At 45.4% G+C, this 19490-nt stretch overlaps 1 protein-coding gene across 1 annotated transcript in view; it reads right to left on the reverse strand.

Annotated features, from left to right (window-relative positions):
- Positions 1–19490, reverse strand: part of PKP1 (plakophilin 1) — a 287100-nt gene that overhangs the window by 229563 nt on the left and 38047 nt on the right. Inside the window, exon 3 of the mRNA XM_072137242.1 lies at positions 6508–6965. Within this exon, the coding sequence (XP_071993343.1) occupies positions 6508–6965 (458 nt within the window). The remainder of the gene's footprint in view (positions 1–6507; positions 6966–19490) is intronic.

Here is a 19490-nt window from a genome sequence, read left to right on the forward strand (position 1 = left end):
GGAGTTGGTAGCTGTTTATTTTTTAAAAGCAGAAGTACATAGTCTACCTTGAATCTCTGTGACTCTAACATCTAAAAATTAGAGTTCTTTTTCTCAGCAGCGAAAATGAAATGCAGCAGTGAAATGCATGTTCATCTGATTACAAGTGTTGAGATATTCACCAAAATCAAAAAATTCGGTATGAGTGCCCTCCCACACGATAAAAATATTGTCCACGTAATGTTTGAGACGAAGGAGTTGTCCAGAGAGTAGACAAAGCGGTTCTCGAAAAAAGCGAGAAACAGGTTGGCAAAAGTGCAGGCAACAGGAGTGCCCATCGCAGTGCCCACTCCCTGGACAAATTGTAGCCCCTCACAAACAAATTCCACAAACTGTGAACTCTTTTTTGCATTGACTAGCAGATGACGGATGCATTGAACACCCAGATCTTGCGGGATGCGAGTACACAAACTCTAAACATCTATAGAGGCTAGCGTATAGCTTTCTCTCCAATATATATCCCTGACCACCCTGAGGAATGAATTAGTATCTTTCAAATGTGAAGGTATTTTCACTAATATAGGACGTAAGAGCCAGTCAAGGTACTGTGACAGGGGCTAGGTAAGCGAACCCATCCCTGCCACGCTGGGTCGACCCGGAGGACTATTTACTGACTTGTGTGTGGTAAAAAATACCACACAGGGTGTCTAGGGCTCTCAGGTAACAGTCTTATGACAGTTTGTTCAGATAGCATACCCATTTCTACATTCTTCCTGAGAAAGGAGTGTAAAAAGGCCTGATACTTAGGGGTGGGGTTATAACTAAGGGGGGTATACGCCATGACATCCCCTACTTGTCTATCAGCCTCCATCTTATAGTATTCCTTGGTCATAATGACCACGTTAACCCCCTTATCCACTGGCTTCACAACAATGTTATCCAATGACTGCAGCTTGTTTTTTGCCAGTAGACAAGTTGTTGTGGGCAAAAGGGTATATAAGGGCCTTAACATCCTCTTTTGCTCTTGGCAAAAAATGTCGATGGGAGATCCAGCAGATAAAGGGGGACAGAAAGACGACCTAACGCCCTTTTTGAAAGCTTCAACTTCCACTTCCCTCTCAAAACTCGTAAGATTGACAGATTTGTCTGCAACATTAGAATCTTCCAGACTCAATAAGCATTCAATAGCAGGTAAATCATGGTGGACAGTAGCATCCGGAGGGGAAAATCCCCGTGGTCCAATAGTAATAGGAACTTCACCTTCTCTACGGATATTGGGAACCCCACCTGGAAACAATTTATGTAAATTCAGTTTACGTATACCTTTAAACAGGTCAATGTCAAATTGAATGGGGTCAAAAGCATTCGTAATAGCAAAATTCAAACCTTTTGACAAGAGTGACAAACATTCATCAGACAAATTTAAATTAGTCAAATTAATAACATTGCTCTCACTAATATTCTCAATGTAACTCTCAACATTAGGGGATATATCAAGTCCCGAAGAATTGTCTGTTAGTGTCTCGTGCAATACAGGATTAGTTAGATGCTCCGTACAGTCATAGTCCCATAACGGGGTTACCCTCAGACCAATCAGATCAACTGCGTGTGGGTTAGATAGGTTAGTAGACATATCATGAATCAGAAAGGTGTCACCTTGCCTCCTAAAGGGATTGCTGATGTTGTTGGTTCCACAGCGCTTTCTCCGCTTACAATGTGGGCAGGAGCTCTTGACTCCTGATTCTTTTGCATTTCGTCGGAAAGGCTCGAATCAGATTCCGTAGTCAAGAATCCAGAGTTCTTAGTTCTTCTTCTTCTCTGGTTATTTGTTCCTTTTCTAAAGTTCTGTTTTTTTGTGGAGCTCCATTCAAAAATAGCGCCTTGCTTGAAATCAATTTTGTCTCACACAAACTTATATGTTTTTAAGTGTATATACATATATATATATATATATATATATATATATATATATATATATATATTTATATACACACACACACATGTTATAGGTGTGTTATATTTATATGTTATGTGTGTGTGGCATATATAGAGTATTTGTGCTTAAGTCTGTGGAGTGTATATATATGAAATATGTGTATTTTGAAGTATAGTGTGCAGGATAGGACCAGCAGCAAGAGTTTAGGTATATGGGGGCCCTGATTCTAAGTTTGCACCGGGGCCCACTGGAGTCTTGTTATGCCACTAAGTGGCAGACTGGCTTTCTGCATACCTGTATGCAACTGCTCTTTTAGAAATAACTGTCAGAATCAAAAGTCTGTCTCACACCCACAACTCTACTGATTGAGGGCATGAGACAATTTGTTGCTGAATTCCAGGTAAGTGTCATGGGTCCCTTTTAGAAAGGAAAGAAAACGCAGTGCGTAATATTGCAGCATGATAGTATATCATGCTAGCAGTGCCCACTTAACTTCATCATAGTCTTCTGAGAGGGAACAAAATGTACAACTCGCTCTACCTGTAAGTTTCCCAGCCAACAAATAGGTCCAGTCCTCCTCTACAATTGTCAGAACTCACAAATTGTTCTAATGGGATCAGGTTTCAGGCTTCTTGCTGGAAAACCACACCCCGTGCTGTCTGTGATTGACAGCTCCATTTCTGATCCTGGGAAAGCTGGGTGTGTCTCTGCACTCGTTTTCCCTGTAGCTGCGGTTTGAGTGATGGACTGCTGAGCCAGTCAGTGCTGGAGGTGGTGTCCATTACTGCCTTATATTCTGCCCAGCTCCTTCATTGGCTGCTGGTTATTCAGTCCTTCTGTGTATCTAGTGCCATTGCAGTTCTTGCTATTCTGTGTATTGACTTCTGCTTTACCTACTGACCATTCTATTTGCTATCCGATTCTGTTCCTTTGCTGCCATCTTGGTTTTGACTCCACTTGTCTGTATCTGTTGTTTGTCCCTCAATATCGTTTATCCCTCAGTCTTGTGTCGGTTTCTGTGCACCACTGTGAACACTGGTCTATTCCTGTATTCCGGTTACCTGTCCGCTCCACCATCCAACAGCTGCAAGACGAAGTAAGTCTTCCTGTCATCTTGTAGGGACGCTCAGGGACTGTCAGTTAGGTTCCCGATATTGGGTGCGCCCTTACCAGGGCGGTCTATTTGCTTTAGGCAGGGCCTTAGCCTGCAGGGAGAGTTTGCCACCACTGACAACTAACACCAAGCCTGGTTGTGGTTGTGAGGTTGCTGGACAGGTGCTGACAGCAATACTGTAGGACTTACACTTAATCTCAAATTTATTCAAATAGTCATCAATGTTCTCTTGGTCCTCCTGAGAGATAGGAAACGCAGCTGAAAGCTTGAAATGATCCCAGGCATGACCATCACTGATGACTTCCCAGGATTGGGCTCGCTGTCGCTCATTTCTCCACTGAACCTATTTAACCTTCTTTGAAACAGTTCTTCCACACGATCTGTATCAGACATTTCCATGGAGTGGTTCTGGATGCAGGGTACTGACCAATACAAGAAGGAGAGGAGTCTGATGCAGTATCTTGTTTCAGACTGAGAGGTGGTATCAGGAAGGCAATGAGCTCAGCTTTCTTCTTACCCTCTGTCACAATATTAAGATTCCTACACCACTTCCTGGGGGGAAGGTCAACTCTTCCAGCTCTTGTCTCTGAATTCTGCTCAGTGCTTCCATCCGACTGCTGCCATCAAGTCTGTTACGAAAGGCCCTCACCCCCAGAGAAGACAATCACTGAGCAATATTTCTTGAGGTTTATTCCAATACAGCAAACATGTTACATATCAGCCATGTCCTATGCCATAGCTTTCTCTTTAGACAAAGATTCAACAACAACTCACTTCCCAAACAAGTTTTTAAAAAAAAGCCCCATGCCCACTTCCTCTGCTATCCGATTGTCACCTGGTAGGGGGTGGTGGGAATTTATTACCCTAGTACAGCAGACCTTCTCTGAGCTGTGGGGTCACTGGGACTTCAGGAGAAGTGTAGAGCAATCCTCCGATAAGAATATACCGATATTCAGACCAACACTCCTGCGTTTTTCCTGTGACCTCCTCCGTATGCAACATGTGTTGCGGTGAACCGCTGGCACAAATTCACCCGCAGATAGCGTAGAACAGTTTAACACTCAGGATTTATTTAGGTTAAAAACATACTCACAAAAGAGCGATAAAACTGCGCATATAAAACTCCAATATGGGACGCCAGCTACAGGTTCTCGCCCTAATGAAGGAGTGTTGGTCTGAATAGCGGTATATTCTTATCGGAAGATTCAGGAATTTGTGCTGGAGGAGTGTGAACTGCTCTATTTTGTGAGTGACATATTGGAAGAAAAGGACACGGAAGCAAGAGAATCGGGAGCTCCGGTCAGAACTTATTTTCTATGTTTTACAACTATGGTTTACTGGATCAACCCTTGACTGTTTGTAGCTCCATGAGAGAGGTGTGCAGCACATAGCTGTTATTGCTGTATTTTTTGCTAATTTAACAGCGTATGGGGTGTGCAGGTAACTAAGAACTGAGTGGCTGGCTTGAAGGCGGCTGGGCTACAGATGTCTTAATATAAGCCTCTTCCATACCCATCAGCCCGAGCAGGGTGAAGGAAGAAGAAGGGGGGGGGGGGCACACAACAGTAAAGGTTCAGCCTCAGGAACTCCCGATGTAGGTGACTAGTCCCTGGCAGATGGTAAGAGGTTGGCCCATGATGGTAGCGACAAACAAGGGATCCATATAGCATACAGAAATTTTGTAAACTCATGATTAATTTATTAGGACAACTTCTCTTGGACCAGTCTTACAACAACAGATAACAGGCTGGTCAGAACTTACATGTTGGCTGGTTGTGGCAGGATTATAGTTATATTAGCTTGGACTAGTGGTGAGCTAGGCAGGCGATAATCTCCATTGTGCTGGGTCGGCTATGTTGCATCAGCAACATGACAGCAATCAGACTTGGCAGATACACTCACCGGCCACTTTATTAGGTACACCTGTCCAACATCAGCCAATCACATGGCGGCAACTCAGTGCATTTAGGCATGTAGACATGGTCAAGACAATCTCCTGCAGTTCAAACCGAGCATCAGTATGGGGAAGAAAGGTGATTTAAGTGCCTTTGAACGTGGCATGGCTGTTGGTGCCAGAAGGGCTGGTCTGAGTATTTCAGAAACTGCTGATCTACTGGGATTTGCACGCACAACCATCTCTAGGGTTTACAGAGAATGGTCCGAAAAAGAAAAAACATCCAGTGAGCGGCAGTTCTGTGGGCGGAAATGCCTTGTTGATGCCAGAGGTCAGAGGAGAATGGGCAGACTGGTTCGAGCTGATAGAAAGGCAACAGTGACTCAAATCGCCACCCGTTACAACCAAGGTAGGCAGAAGAGCATCTCTGAATGCACAGTACATCGAACTTTGAGGCAGAAGACCACACCGGGTGCCACTCCTTTCAGCTAAGAACAGGAAACTGAGGCTACAATTTGCACAAGCTCATCGAAATTGGACAGTAGAAGATTGGAAAAACGTTGCCTGGTCTGATGAGTCTCGATTTCTGCTGCGACATTCGGATGGTAGGGTCAGAATTTGGCGTCAACAACATGAAAGCATGGATCCATCCTGCCTTGATCAACGGTTCAGGCTGGTGGTGGTGGTGTCATGGTGTGGGGAATATTTTCTTGGCACTCTTTGGGCCCCTTGGTACCAATTGAGCATTGTTGCAACGCCACAGCCTACCTGAGTATTGTTGCTGACCATGTCCCTCCCTTAATGACCACAATGTACCCAACATCTGATGGCTACTTTCAGCAGGATAATGCGCCATGTCATAAAGCTGGAATCATCTCAGACTGGTTTCTTGAACATGACAATAAGTTCACTGTACTCAAATGGCCTCCACAGTCACCAGATCTCAATCCAATAGAGCATCTTTGGGATGTGGTGGAACGGGAGATTCGCATCATGGATGTGCAGCCGACAAATCTGCGGCAACTGTGTGATGCCATCATGTCAATATGGACAAATATGGACAAAATCTCTGAGGAATGCTTCCAGCACCTTGTTGAATCTATGCCGCGAAGAATTGAGGCAGTTCTGAAGGCAAAAGGGGGTCCAACCCGTTACTAGCATGGTGTACCTAATAAAGTGGCCGGTGAGTGTATGTGTCCCTGAAAAAATCTCAAGAAGGCTCAAACTGGGGTTCTGAGTTGGAGATATTTAGGCTGTTCATATAGAGTTTAGCTCAGCTCTGGAATGTTCTTGGAGTACCAGCCAATCACAGCCTGCTAAAGTTACATCTTACTGTAAACAAAACCATTAACTTTTTCAGGTTACACATAAATACATACAGTATAAATAATAGATAGAAAATTTAGACGAGCATATTCATTGGTGTTTAAAGCTATTCCTGTAAAATCTAGAAACAAAATCAAGAAATGTATCTTTGTTAATATTTAGAAAGCATATGAGTGGAATACAGTAAGAAAGGAAACAGAACCATAATAACAAAATAATAGAATTTATGTGACCATTTAGCAGCTTATCTCCTTTTACCTGGATGGTACTTGCAGGCCTGCATAGTTTTCTTGCTTCTGATTATAGCAAGGATCATTTCTCTGCATTGTGCTTTGATACGGTTGTTGTATCTGCCGCTGTATAGTGGAGATGTAAGATGGTGTACGTGTTGGTGGGACATTCATTTGCTTCCACTGCTGTGTACTTTGATGACTGTAAAAACTTGAGTTATGGGCACCACCTCTTCCAGACCTTTGCTGCTGAGAATACTGGTTCTGTGCATTGTAGGGGTTCCCGCGTCTTAGTGTTGATTTCATATTGGGACCAGTAAGGTCAGGCTCACTTCGGCTACTTTTTAGGGTTTGCATGTTACCATAATCATTTCCAGGACTAACTGGACTTCCCAACGATATATACTGTTGACGTCCCCAGTTATCGAATTGACTTTGTGAGCTAAATATCTTGTTTTCCTTCTTCAGAGTTCCATTGTACTGTGGCTTCAAGAAACAAGAGAAGATAAAGTTTAGTTTTTCTTCTTTTAGATACGAAACAAAGAAAAATCTATATAATTTGATATCAACAAGAGGATCACATAACAATGGGAGGTCACAGCTTTAACAGCTTAACTTTTTAGCACATTTTATTACATGGCTTTCTCTTATCTATTTACAAGTAATACCTTTCGGTTTTCATTTTAAGGAGCTTTTCATGCTAACGCCAATGACAAACTATCCTAGAATAGGCCATCAAATAGACTGGTGGAGATCTAAGGGTGCGGTCGCACAATGCGTTTTGGTTGTGTTTTTATTGTGTTTTGAAATGCATTACTACAGCTGAGGAAAGGCAATTTGCCTAATAACATTACTGTTAACATTTGCATTTACAAAATGCGATGTAAACTCGATATTAAAGGGGTATTCTCATCTGGGCACTTACATTCAGTTTCATTAATCTGCCATATATAAACATTTCTTCAATTGGATGTTATTAAAAAAAAATGTTCCTGTGTGAAGATAATTTCTCATAAATGTAACCATGTTGTCCCTTAGAAACGAGATAGCTTCCTCGGATACGGCCACGTCTGATAGATTGAGTGCACAAAGAAACAAAAGGCTATTGTATATAAAATGTCCGGGAGTTACTGCATGTCCTACCGCCGCCCTGTGGTAATGATCGCTGAATCCTGGTGGTTTGGCAGGACTCTATAGCGCAAGTCTGGCCACCGCTGCCAGAGTATGACGTGGTCATATCCGAGGAAGCCATCTCGTTTCTAAGGGACAGAATAACTACATTTATGAGAAATTATCTTCACACAGGAACATTTTTTTTAATAACATCCAATTGAAGAAATGTTTACCTATGGCAAATGAATTTAATTAAATGTAAATGCCCAGATGGGAATACCCCTTTAACATGTGCATTAACAATGTGCTTACATTTGTGTTATTTTAATGCCCAGTTAATACATGCGTTAACATCCAGTTTACACTGCGTTTTGTAAACGCAAATGTTATTAGGCAAATCACTCCTCAGCTGTTGTAATGCGTTTCAAAATGCAATGAAAACGCAACTAAAATGCACCATGTGACCGCACCCTAAAACTGATTTTAGTAAACCCCAGTGGTGCTTTTTATGTTCCAACAGTACTTACAGCACTCTCTGATCAAGTGTAAAGTATTCAGGATAAAATGTGTAACACACTGTGGATTTTCTCCTTCAATTCCTTGCAAAAATAAAAATTCTGGGGCCAAAGCAACATTCTTTGGCCAGCAAAAATAAGGAATGACACTTGATGCAAAAGGTAAATAAATTCTATGAAACACCTTGACGGGTAGAGTTTTCAAAATGAGGTCATGTGTTGAGGGTTTCTACTGTTATGGAAAAGCATGCGTTGTGCAACCATGTCATGTCATAATTACTAAACTCCATTTTAAATCCAGCAGCCATCTTGTGAGACGGCTGCATACACTGCACCACCAGGACTTCTTTCTGGTGTCTGGAGATTTTGACCATGTTTACCCATAATCCACATTGTCAAATTTCAGTCAGTATGTATCCTGCCACAAAGGTAAAATAAAGCACTGGACCTGTTTTTTGCCAACATTAGGGAGGCAAATAACTCATCATCCCTACCGCCCCTGGGAAGGGCAGACCACAACCTGGTGCATCAATGCCCTACCTACCACACAGCGAGGATATGGTCTGCAAAAACTGAAGAAGTTTTGAGGGATATGGTCGGCGAAAACTGCAGAAGCGAGGATATGGTCTGTGAAAACTCAAAAAGTTTTGTCACGGGTGCTCCTGCAAACCAAGTCTCAGGTCATGGGCACACCCGTGTACCTCCATGTTCGTGGCGGCTGAAGGTTTACTCACTCGTGCGATGGCACCTGTGGTCCGGCGCACGTGCATCGGCTCTGTGAAGTTTACAGGGCAAGCATGCCGCTAATTGGCACTGGCCAGCCACAGCCCTGCAATTTAGCCTGCTTCTTCCTTTGGCTCCTTCTGGATCTTTGAGCCCAGTTGCCTCAGAGAAAGCGTTATTATTGAGACTAAGTGATTTATTCATTGTGACCTCTGATTCGTATCCTGACCTTGATTCTCTGCCGCCTGTCTTGACCGTCTGCTACGTTCCCGACTCCAATCCTGTGCCGCCGGGCCTGACCTCCTACCTGACTACGACTCTGAATTTGTCTGCCGCCTCTGACCCTCACCTTGGCCATTGCCACCAGCAAGTCGCGCCTGCGGAGTTACCTGGCATTATCCTGCAACAGCAAGTCCACCAACACTGATCCTGACTGTAAGATCCAGCCATGGATCACGCCAAGGTACCTCTCCCAGGTAGCTGACCTCACCACCATTGTGGCTTAGCAGTCCCAGCAGATCTCCATGCAGACCCAGCAGCTTAACCAGCTTACCACCAACATGCAGCACTTATTGGCACCCCAGCTGCAGCGACCATTTCCTGCAGCACCTCTCACTACAGCGTCTTCTGCAGAACTCAGACTGCATTTGTCTATGCCAGGGGTCCCCAAACTACGGCCCCCGTCCCATCCAGCACTTGGAGCGCCAGCGCCGAGCCCCCGGATCCGGATAAAATCCAATAAAATCAATGATAAGGTTGTGGCCGATGATTAGGAAACGGCCGAAAACGGACGCTCGAGCACTATTGTTGCACGTGGAGCGATGTGGCCAGAAGACAACCCCGGCGCACATCGCTCCTTGAACCTGGATGTGCGGCCGCAGCGCACCCCTTCCTTTCCGGCAGCAGCCAGAAGAAAGAAGACGCGGGAGCCAGAGGTGGGTATAGGATTTTTTATTTTTTTTTTTAAAAAACAGCAGTAGAAAGATTGTGGCTGCCCTAATATATGAAATAATGAATTATGGGGCCATTAAAGCAAATAATACTGGAGGGGCAGCATAGGGAATAATTATGAGGGGCAGGATAGGGAAAAATGAATTATAATTAATTATTTCCTATTCTGCCCCTCATAATTAATTATTTCCTATGCTGCCCCTTATAATTATTTCCTATGGTGCCCCTCATAATTATTTGCTATGATGCCCCTCATAATTATTTCTATACTGCCCAGCATAGGAAATAATTAATGGTGGGGGGGAGCATAGGAAATAATTAATAATGAGGGGCAGTATAGGAAATAATTAATGGTGGGGGCAACATAGGAAATAATTAATGGTGGGGGCAGCATAGGAAATAATTATTATGAGGGGCAGTATAGGAAATAATTAATGGTGGGGGGCAGCATAGGAAATAATTATGAGTGGCAGTCTAGTAATTAATGGGGAGAGGGCAGCATATTTAATAATTAATTGACCCAATTAATTAATTACTTGGGCCAATGAATAAAATAGTTCACAAAGGGGTGCAGTATATTAAATAATTAATTGAGGGGGGCCCAGTGTATTACGGATGCGGTCACATGTACTGCTAGCGCTGTGTTTTCAAGGAATTTCTTATATTTTTTTTTTATTTTTAAACTTCAGTCCGGCCCTCCAACGGTCTGAGAGTGACAGTGAACGGCCCCCTATGTAAAAAGTTTGGGACCCCTGGTCTATGCCTTCCAAGTATGACAGAGATACCAAGTTGTGCAGGGACTTCATCACCCTGTGCTCACTGCATATCGAGCTAATCCTTATACTGTTCACCATATAAAGGTCTAAAGTGGCATTTGGGGTCAGCCTACCCTCTGAGAAAGCCCTTGCATGGGCAACCACTCTCTGGGAATGAAACGACCTTGTCACTGCCAACATCACTGCATTCCACTCTGAATTTTGGTCCGTCTTCGAGAAACAAGCCTGGGCACCTTCTGCTGAGACTGCCCTGTTGAATTTACATCAAGAAGACTTGTCAGTTGGTGACTATGTGGTTGAATTCTGAACTCTTGCCTCAGATCTCTCTTCGAAGAAAGGACTTTCTAAGTGTATAAAAGATGCTCTGTCTGCACGGGATCTGCCATCTTCTCTAAATTACCTCATCACCCTGGCCATTCGGATTTACGTCCGGCACTCAGAGCGTCTGGAGGAGCAGTGCCTACAACATACGCAGATCAGGACTCGTAGTCATCCACAGTCGGCTCCCGTCTTACCACAGCCGTCCTTCTTGTCTGTTGCAGAGGAGGCCATGCAGGTGATCAAAGGCTGTCTGACACCCTAAGAGCTCCTCCAGACGATGACAGGGGAATCATTGCCTTTAGTGTGCTAGCCTGGAGCACTTTATCAGGACTTGTTCACTCTGTCCACAGCTTCTGGGGAATGCCCTGCACCTAGGGTTCTTGGGAAGGGCATTCCTAGGGTAGACCAAAGCCTCTTCACACCTGAACATACCTGTCCTCCTCAGTTTTGGGACAGGTAACCAGTTTAAAGCTTCTGCCTTCCTGGATTCCAGCTCTGCAGAAACTTCTTCAACGCTGCCCTGGTCTTCCAAAATTATCTTCCTGTGATCCGTCTTGAAAAGCCGATGGTCATCTCATCTGTCAGTTGGCAGATCCAGTATCACACTGAGCCTCTCTGCTTGCAAGTTTGGAGGCCTTGCACAAAGAAAGACTTTTGTTTTATGTGCTACCCCTGTCTATGTCTTCTGTCCTACCGGGTCTTCCTTGGTTGCAGCGCCACACCACTATGCTCAAATGGCAGTTGGAAAGTGCTTTGTTGGGAACCTGAATGCATCAGCCGTATTCCTGGAGTTCATTAATGACATTTTCAGAGGCCTGCTATATACCTTGGTCATGGTCTACCTGGACGATATCCTGGTGTTTTCTGCTGACCACATGTCCCATCAGTTTCATGCACGATTAGTCTTCAGGCGCCTAAGGGCCAACCGCCTGTATGCCAAGTTTGAAAAGTGCCTATTTCACCAAAAGATTCTTCCTTTCCTTGGGTATATCATGTCTGACAGGGGACTACAGATGGATCCAGCAAAAATTGTCGGCAGTACTTCAGTGGCTCTTGTCATACTTACCCAGAAAGGGCCCAAAGGACGCCTCTCTCACTTGCGGCTTCTTACCCAAAACCTTCTCAGGAGCAGAGAGGAACTACTCCATTTGGAGCTTCTGGCCATAAAGCTTGCCTTGGAAGAGTGACAATTTCTTCCGGAAGGTGCTCATCATTTGGTCAGTATTTATATTGACCACAAAAATCTCCTGTATCTGCAGACCGCTCAACGCCTCAATCCATGACAGGCTCATTGGTCCCTCTTCTTCTCTTGCTTCAAATTCATGATCCATTTCTGACCTGTAGAGAACAATGTCAAAGCCAATGTCCTCTCTCGTGCCTCCGATGTAATTGGGGGCAAACCAGCTACTCAAGTATCGTTTCTCCTGAACGGCTTGTTGTTGCCACAAGTCTACGGATCTGTTGGATCTATGGCAAATTCCTCCTGACAAAGCCTTTGTCCGACCTGTTCTTTAAAAGAGGATATGATCTTGGGGACATTACTGTTGTGTGGCTGGGCACCCTGGGGTGCAGAGATCTGAAGCTCTTATCTCTCGTTTCTACTGGTGGCCAGGTCTGGTCAAGGATATACCAGACTTTGAGTTATTGTGCTTCCTGAGCCCGAAATGAGTAATCACGTCTTAAGCCAGCAGGTCTGCTCCTGCCACTGCATATACCCAGCTGACCATGGACTCACATGGCCAAGGACTTGTTACAGATCTTCCAACTTTCTGATAATACTGTCATCTGGGTGGTCACAGACAGTTTTTCTAAAATGTCCCATTTCATTTCTCTGCCTGGTCTGCAGTCAGCTCATCATCTTTCCAGCTTGTTCTTCCTCCATATCTTCCAGCTTCATGGAGTTCCTCAGAACATGGTTTCAGACCAAGGGGTCCAGTTTGTTTCCAGATTCTGGTGCTCTTTGTGCAACCAACTTCAAGTACAACTGGACTTCTCCTAAGCCTATCATTCACAGTCTAATGGGCAAGTGGAGAGAGTCAATCAGACTCTGGGCTGCTATCAGCGGCACTTTGTTTCCACTCAACAGGACGACTGGTCCACCCTGTTACTTTTTGGCAGAATTATAATTCTGTGGACTCTTCCTCTCTCCATGCATTCTGATGTTCCCACCTTGGAAGACTTGGTTCAAGACCATCTGGGAGAAAACTCGTCAGTCTCTACTTCGGGCGTCCCAGGCCGACAAGAAACGCAGGTCTTCCTCAGTCTCCTTTCTGGGTGATACCACCAATGTCTTTGAAGTAAAGGAGCTTCTGGACATAAAGTTGGTTAAAGGGAAACAATTCTTTCTTATCGAATGGAAGGGGTTCGGGCCAGAGGAGAGATCTTGGGAGCCTGAAGACAACATTCTGGACCGCATTGTTCTTCAACGTTTTGTTTAGACCAAGAAGAGGGGGAGGTTGAAGTGGGGGGTACTGTCACGGGTGCTCCAGGGACCCATCCATCACCGCCCACGCTCCAGCGATGCCCCCTGTGGTTTTACGTGCACGTTTCCGCACCCCTTGGACACGCGCACGTGTGCTCTTTGAAGCTTAAAGGTAAGTCGCTAATTTGTGCTGGCCAGCTGCTGCCCTGCTATATAGCCTTCCTTTGACTCCTGCTGGATCTTTGTGGCCAGTTGCCTTAGAGAAAGCTTTATTATTGAGACTCTGTGAGATCTATTGTGACCTCTGCTTTGGTCCTGACCTCCTGCCTGACTTCGACTCTGACTCAGTCTGCCATCTCTGAATCATGTCCTTTTTGTACACTGATGCCCAAAACTGTACACAAAACTGTGTTCTTATTATGAGAATCTATTCCGCTCTTGATACATCCACATAATTATACTTTGTTTCCATGGCCCAAGTGCATAACTTTACATTTATCTACATAAAACCTCATCAACCATTTCTTTGCCCACTTCTCAATCTTCCATAAATCCCTCTGTAATACTATATGATAGGCCTCAGTATTAATTACTTTAAATAGCTTAGTATCATCTGCAAATATTGAAACTTGACTGTGTAAACCCAATACTAGGTAATTAATAAAAATATTAAAAAGAAGTGGCCCCAATACTGACCCCTGTGGCACTCCACTGGTAACATCAACCCAATCTTAAAATGTGCAATTACTGACGACCCTATGTTTTCTATCACAAAGCCAATTACTAATCCAGATACACAGATTTTCCCCTAGTCCCAGCAGTCTCATTTTATGTATCAAATGCCTTGGAAAAGTCTGAATATACAACATCCCCCAGGTATAGTCTGGAACTTACCACCTCATAGAAGCCAATCCGTTTAGTCTCACAGGACTGATCCCTCATAAACTTATGCTACTGCTGGTTTTATAAGATTATGTACAGTGAGATACTCCAGGATAGCATCTCTAACAAACCCCTAAAATGTTTCCCCACAACAGAAGTTAGACATGTCTGTAGTTTCCAGAATCTCTTTTTAATCACTTCATCTCTTAAAATTAATGGTCTATTAAGGTACATAGTTCATGCAGAACACAATGGTACATGCCATCTGACCCCGGTGATCTTAGTGGTGTGAGTACCTCTGGTGTGAGTACCTCTTCCTGGGTTAAACTGTTGACATTCCAAAGATAATTTATGTTGTTCCTCATCATGTCTTCCTCTAAGGGATTTAACTGTGTAAAGACAGTTGAGAAGAGGACATTCAGTAGATTGGCCCTTTCCTCATCTCCCAACACCATGATCTGCATGGCCCACATGCTCTGTTTTAAGTTTCTCATCATTGATATACTTGAAAAATTATTTGGAATTATTTTTCCTCTCCTTGGCAATATTTCTCTCAGTCTCTATTTTTGGGGCCGTTATCTGCTTTTTACAGGATTTATTTTTCTCTCTATAATCCTGTAACGCCTCTTTCACATTTTAGCACCTTTTGACAACATTGGATTTTTCTTGTTTCTACTATATTTTTTAGAATAGTTGTAAAAAAGTAACTTTTTTTTTGGTGCTTTTGTCTTTGAAATCATTGTCCCAGTTTATGCCTATAAGGCCTTCCCTCAAAATTTGCCCTCCTGCAGTTTAGTGTGCATTGGACCTTCCACTAATGTGCTTAGAAAAGCATGGTACAAAATCAATTATATTATGATTAGAGATGAGCGAACATACTCGTCCGAGCTCGATGCTCGTTCGAGCATTAGCGTACTCGAAACTGCTCGTTGCTCGGACGAATACTTCGCCCGCTCGAGAAAATGGCAGCTCCCGCCGTTTTGCTTTTTGGCGGCCAGAAACAGAGCCAATCACAAGCCAGGAGACTCTGCACTCCACCCAGCATGACGTGGTACCCTTACACGTCGATAGCAGTGGTTGGCTGGCCAGATCAGGTGACCCTGGGATAGACTAGCCGCTGCCCGCGCTGCTCGGATCATTCTGTGTCTGGATGCCGCTAGGGAGAGAGCTGCTGCTGGTCAGGGAAAGCGTTAGGGTGTTCTATTAGAATAGTGTTAGGCAGGAGTGATTCAACAAGAACCCAACAGCCCTTCTTAGGGCTACAATAACGATATACTTTTTTTTTTTTATTTGCAGCTAGTACCATATTGTGAGGAATTTGCAGGGGGACTTGCTACCGTTGTGTTTAGCTCTTAGTGACACACATATCCACCTCAAACACCAAAGTGGGAAAATTTATTAGGGGTTTGATTTCAATTAGGCACAGTCTGGCAGTTTCTTTTTATTTTACGTTTATTTTTTCATAACTCAGCGTCATCTCATCAGTGTGCTTTCATACTTGGCTAGAAAATAGCCAAAGGAGAATCCAAACGGCTTACTTACGCCTACAATAGCGTTATATATATTTTATTTCTGGTTGATCTGCTGGTGGCTGTCCTTGCTGCAGTGCATATACTAGCCAATTGTCAGGAATTTGGAGTGAGACTTGCGACCGCTGTGTTTAGCGCTTAGTGACGCACATATCCATCGCAAAGACCGAAGTGGGAAAATTTATTAGGGGTTGGATTTCAATTAGGCACAGTCTGCCATTTCCTTTTTATTTTACGTTTATTTTTTCATAACTCAGCGTCATCTCATCTGGCATAGCAGTGTGCTTTCATACTTGGCTAGAAAATAGCCAAAGCAATAGGATAGCATTGTTTGGCTTTAAAAACTAAAAAACACAAAAAAAAACTAAAAAACACAAAAAAAAGTAAAAAAAAAATTAAAGTTATAACTTTCATTTTCAAAATGTTTAACCCGAGGGCTAGGGGTAGAGGACGAGGGCGGGGACGTGGGCGTCCAACTACTGCAGGGGTCAGAGGCCGTGGTCCTGGGCGGGGTGAGACACCACCTGCTGATGAGGGAGCAGGGGAACGCCGCAGAGCTACACTCCCTAGGTTCATGTCTGAAGTTACTGGGACTCGTGGTAGAGCACTGTTGAGGCCAGAACAGTGCGAACAGGTGATGTCGTGGATTGCCGACAATGCTTCGAGCAATTTGTCCACCAGTCAGTCTTCCACGCAGTCCACCCATGTCACCGAAATCGGCACTCCTCCAGCTCCTGCACCTCAGCCTCCTCCCCCCCAGTCTGCCCCCTCCCAGGAAAATTTGGCATTTGAACCGGCATACTCTGAGGAACTGTTTTCTGGACCCTTCCCACAGTCACAAACCACTTGTCCGGTTGCTGCTGAGCAATTTTCCAATGCCCATGTTTTCCACCAGTCGCAGTCTGTGGGTGATGATGACCTTCTTGACGTAGTGGAAGAAGTGTGTAAAGAGGTGTCGGACGATGAGGAGACACGGTTGTCAGACAGTGGTGAAGTTGTTGTCAGGGCAGGAAGTCCGAGGGGGGAGCAGACTGAGGGATCGGAGGATGATGAGGTGACAGACCCAAGCTGGGTTGAGAGGCCGGGTGAACACAGTGCTTCTGAGACGGAGGAGAGTCCTCGACCAGAACAGGTTGGAAGAGGCAGTGGTGGGGCCAGACGGAGAGGCAGGGCCAGAGCAGGTGCATCAGCGCCAAATGTGTCACGTAGTGAAGCTCCCGTGGCGAGGGCTCCTGCGGCGAGGGCTAGATTTTCAGAAGTCTGGAGGTTCTTTAAGGAAACACCGGATGACCGACGGACTGTGGTGTGCAACCTTTGCCAAACCAGGATCAGCAGGGGTTCCACCACTAGTAGCTTAACTACCACCAGTATGCGCAGGCATATGAATGCTAAACACCCCACTCAGTGGCACCAAGCCCGTTCACCTCCGGCCGTGCACACCACTGCTCCTTCCCCTGTTTCAGCTGATAGTCAGCCCCCTGCCCAGGACCCTGGCACAAAAACCCCATCGTCGCCTCCACGATCCTCCACAGCATCCACCAGCGTTCAGCTCCCCATACCCCAGACGCTGGAGCGGAAACGGAAATATAGTGCAACCCACCCGCACGCCCAAGCCCTTAATGTCCACATCTCCAGATTGCTTAGCCTGGAGATGCTGCCCTATAGGCTAGTAGAGACCGAGGCCTTTCGCAACCTCATGGCGGCGGCCGCCCCTCGGTATTCGGTCCCCAGCCGCCACTACTATTCCCGATGTGCCGTCCCAGCCCTGCACCAGCACGTGTCAGACAACATCATCCGTGCCCTGACCAACGCCGTTTCTGACAAGGTCCACCTGACCACAGACACATGGACGAGTGCTGCCGGGCAGGGCCACTATATATCGCTGACGGCACATTGGGTTAACTTGGTGGAGGCTGGGACCGAGTCTGACCCTGCGGCTGGTCATATACTGCCGACGCCGAGGATTGCGGGGCCTACCTCGGTCCAGGTCTTTCAGGCCTACTATGGCCTGTTGAAAAACTCTCTGATCAGCATGAAGTCGGAAGCTTTGCGCTCGTCACAAGAGACGGGGGAAGAAGATTCCCTTGTTGATAGCCAAAGCACCCTTAGGTCTGTTTCTCAGCGCATATCGGAGGAGGTGGAGGTGGAGGAGGATGAGGAGGAAGAGGAGGAGAATGTTGGTGAGACACAAGAGGGGACCATTGTTGAGTCCTCCACTGTTCAGCGTGTATGGGCAGAAGAAGAGGAGTTGGAGGAGTTGGAGGAGGAGGAAATGGACAGTCAGGCCAGTGAGGGGAGTGAATTCTTACGCGTTGGTACTCTGGCGCATATGGCAGATTTCATGCTAGGCTGCCTATCCCGTTCAAAGAATTTATTCCAGCACCGATTACTGGGTATTCACTCTCCTGGACCCACGGTACAAGCAAAATCTTTCCACTCTCATCCCTGGAGAGGAAAGGAGTGTGAGAATGCATGAATACCAGCAGGCCCTGGTGCACAAGCTGAAACAGTATTTCCCTTCTGACAGCGCTAGCGGCAGAGGGCGTAGTTCTGCGGGACAAGTAGCAAGGGAGAGTAGGCGAGCAGGCAGCTTGTCCAGCACTGGCAAGGGTACGCTTTACAAGGCTTTTGCCAGCTTTATGTCACCCCAGCAAGACACTGTCACCTGTCCCCAGTCTCGGCAGAGTAGGGCTGATCTTTACAGAAAGATGGTGAGGGAGTACGTAGCTGACCATACCATCGTCCTAAATGATCACACAGCTCCCTACAACTACTGGGTTTCAAAGCTGGACATGTGGCACGAACTGGCGCTGTACGCCTTGGAGGTTCTTGCCTGCCCTGCCGCTAGCGGCTTGTCCGAGCGGGTTTTCAGTGCAGCTGGTGGCATCATCACCGATAAGCGTACACGCCTGTCGACTGACAGCGCTGACAGGCTGACGCTTATTAAGATGAATAAAGCCTGGATTTCTCATAATTTCCAATCTCCACCAGGTGAAGGAAGCTCAACCTGAATAATTTATCCACTCCTCCTCCTCCTCATTTTCCTCCTTCTCCTCCTCTTTGTACACTAAAGCAGAGGAAACTGGCTATTTTTTGACAGGGCCCACTGGCTCTAGCTATAGTACTTTATGCATTTAATTTTTCTGGAGGGCCACCTACCCGGTCCTCTGTTTTAAACAATTTTTGGGAGTGCCACATACAGGCACTCAATTTATTTCATTTTTCTGGAGGGCCACCTACCTGCTCCTCTGGTTTGAAGACTTTTTTGGACTGCCACATACAGGCACTCAATCTATTTCATTTTTCTGGAGGGCCACCTACCTGCTCCTCTGGTTTGAAAACTTTTTTGGACTGCCACATACAGGCACTATCCAAATTAAATTGTCTCCATAGCAGCCTCCACACGTTGTCTCCATTGCTACCTCCAAAAGTCGTCCATATAGTTGCCTCCATACATCGTCCCCTTATCAAACGAGGTGTGTCAGGCAGAAATTTGGGTTGTTTTCATGGATTCCACATCAAAGTTGTTAACTTTGTCGCCACCCTGCTGTGTTATCCACAAAATATACTGGCAAACTTTTATCATTTACCAATATTATTTCAGCGCTTCTTGCGCATCTGTTTACATTCCCCTCACCCGCCATATCCCAAACTTATAAGAACACTACTACACTTGATCTTATACAAAAGGTTCTTAGAAGTGCTGTTTGGGGAGTAGCCTAGAGACAGGGGCTTGGATTGGCGAAAGCTCGCCTGGCAGCGGAGCGCCAGCTCCATGC

Source organism: Engystomops pustulosus, chromosome 2 (genome assembly GCF_040894005.1).
Source record: "Engystomops pustulosus chromosome 2, aEngPut4.maternal, whole genome shotgun sequence".
NCBI lineage: Eukaryota > Metazoa > Chordata > Amphibia > Anura > Leptodactylidae > Engystomops > Engystomops pustulosus.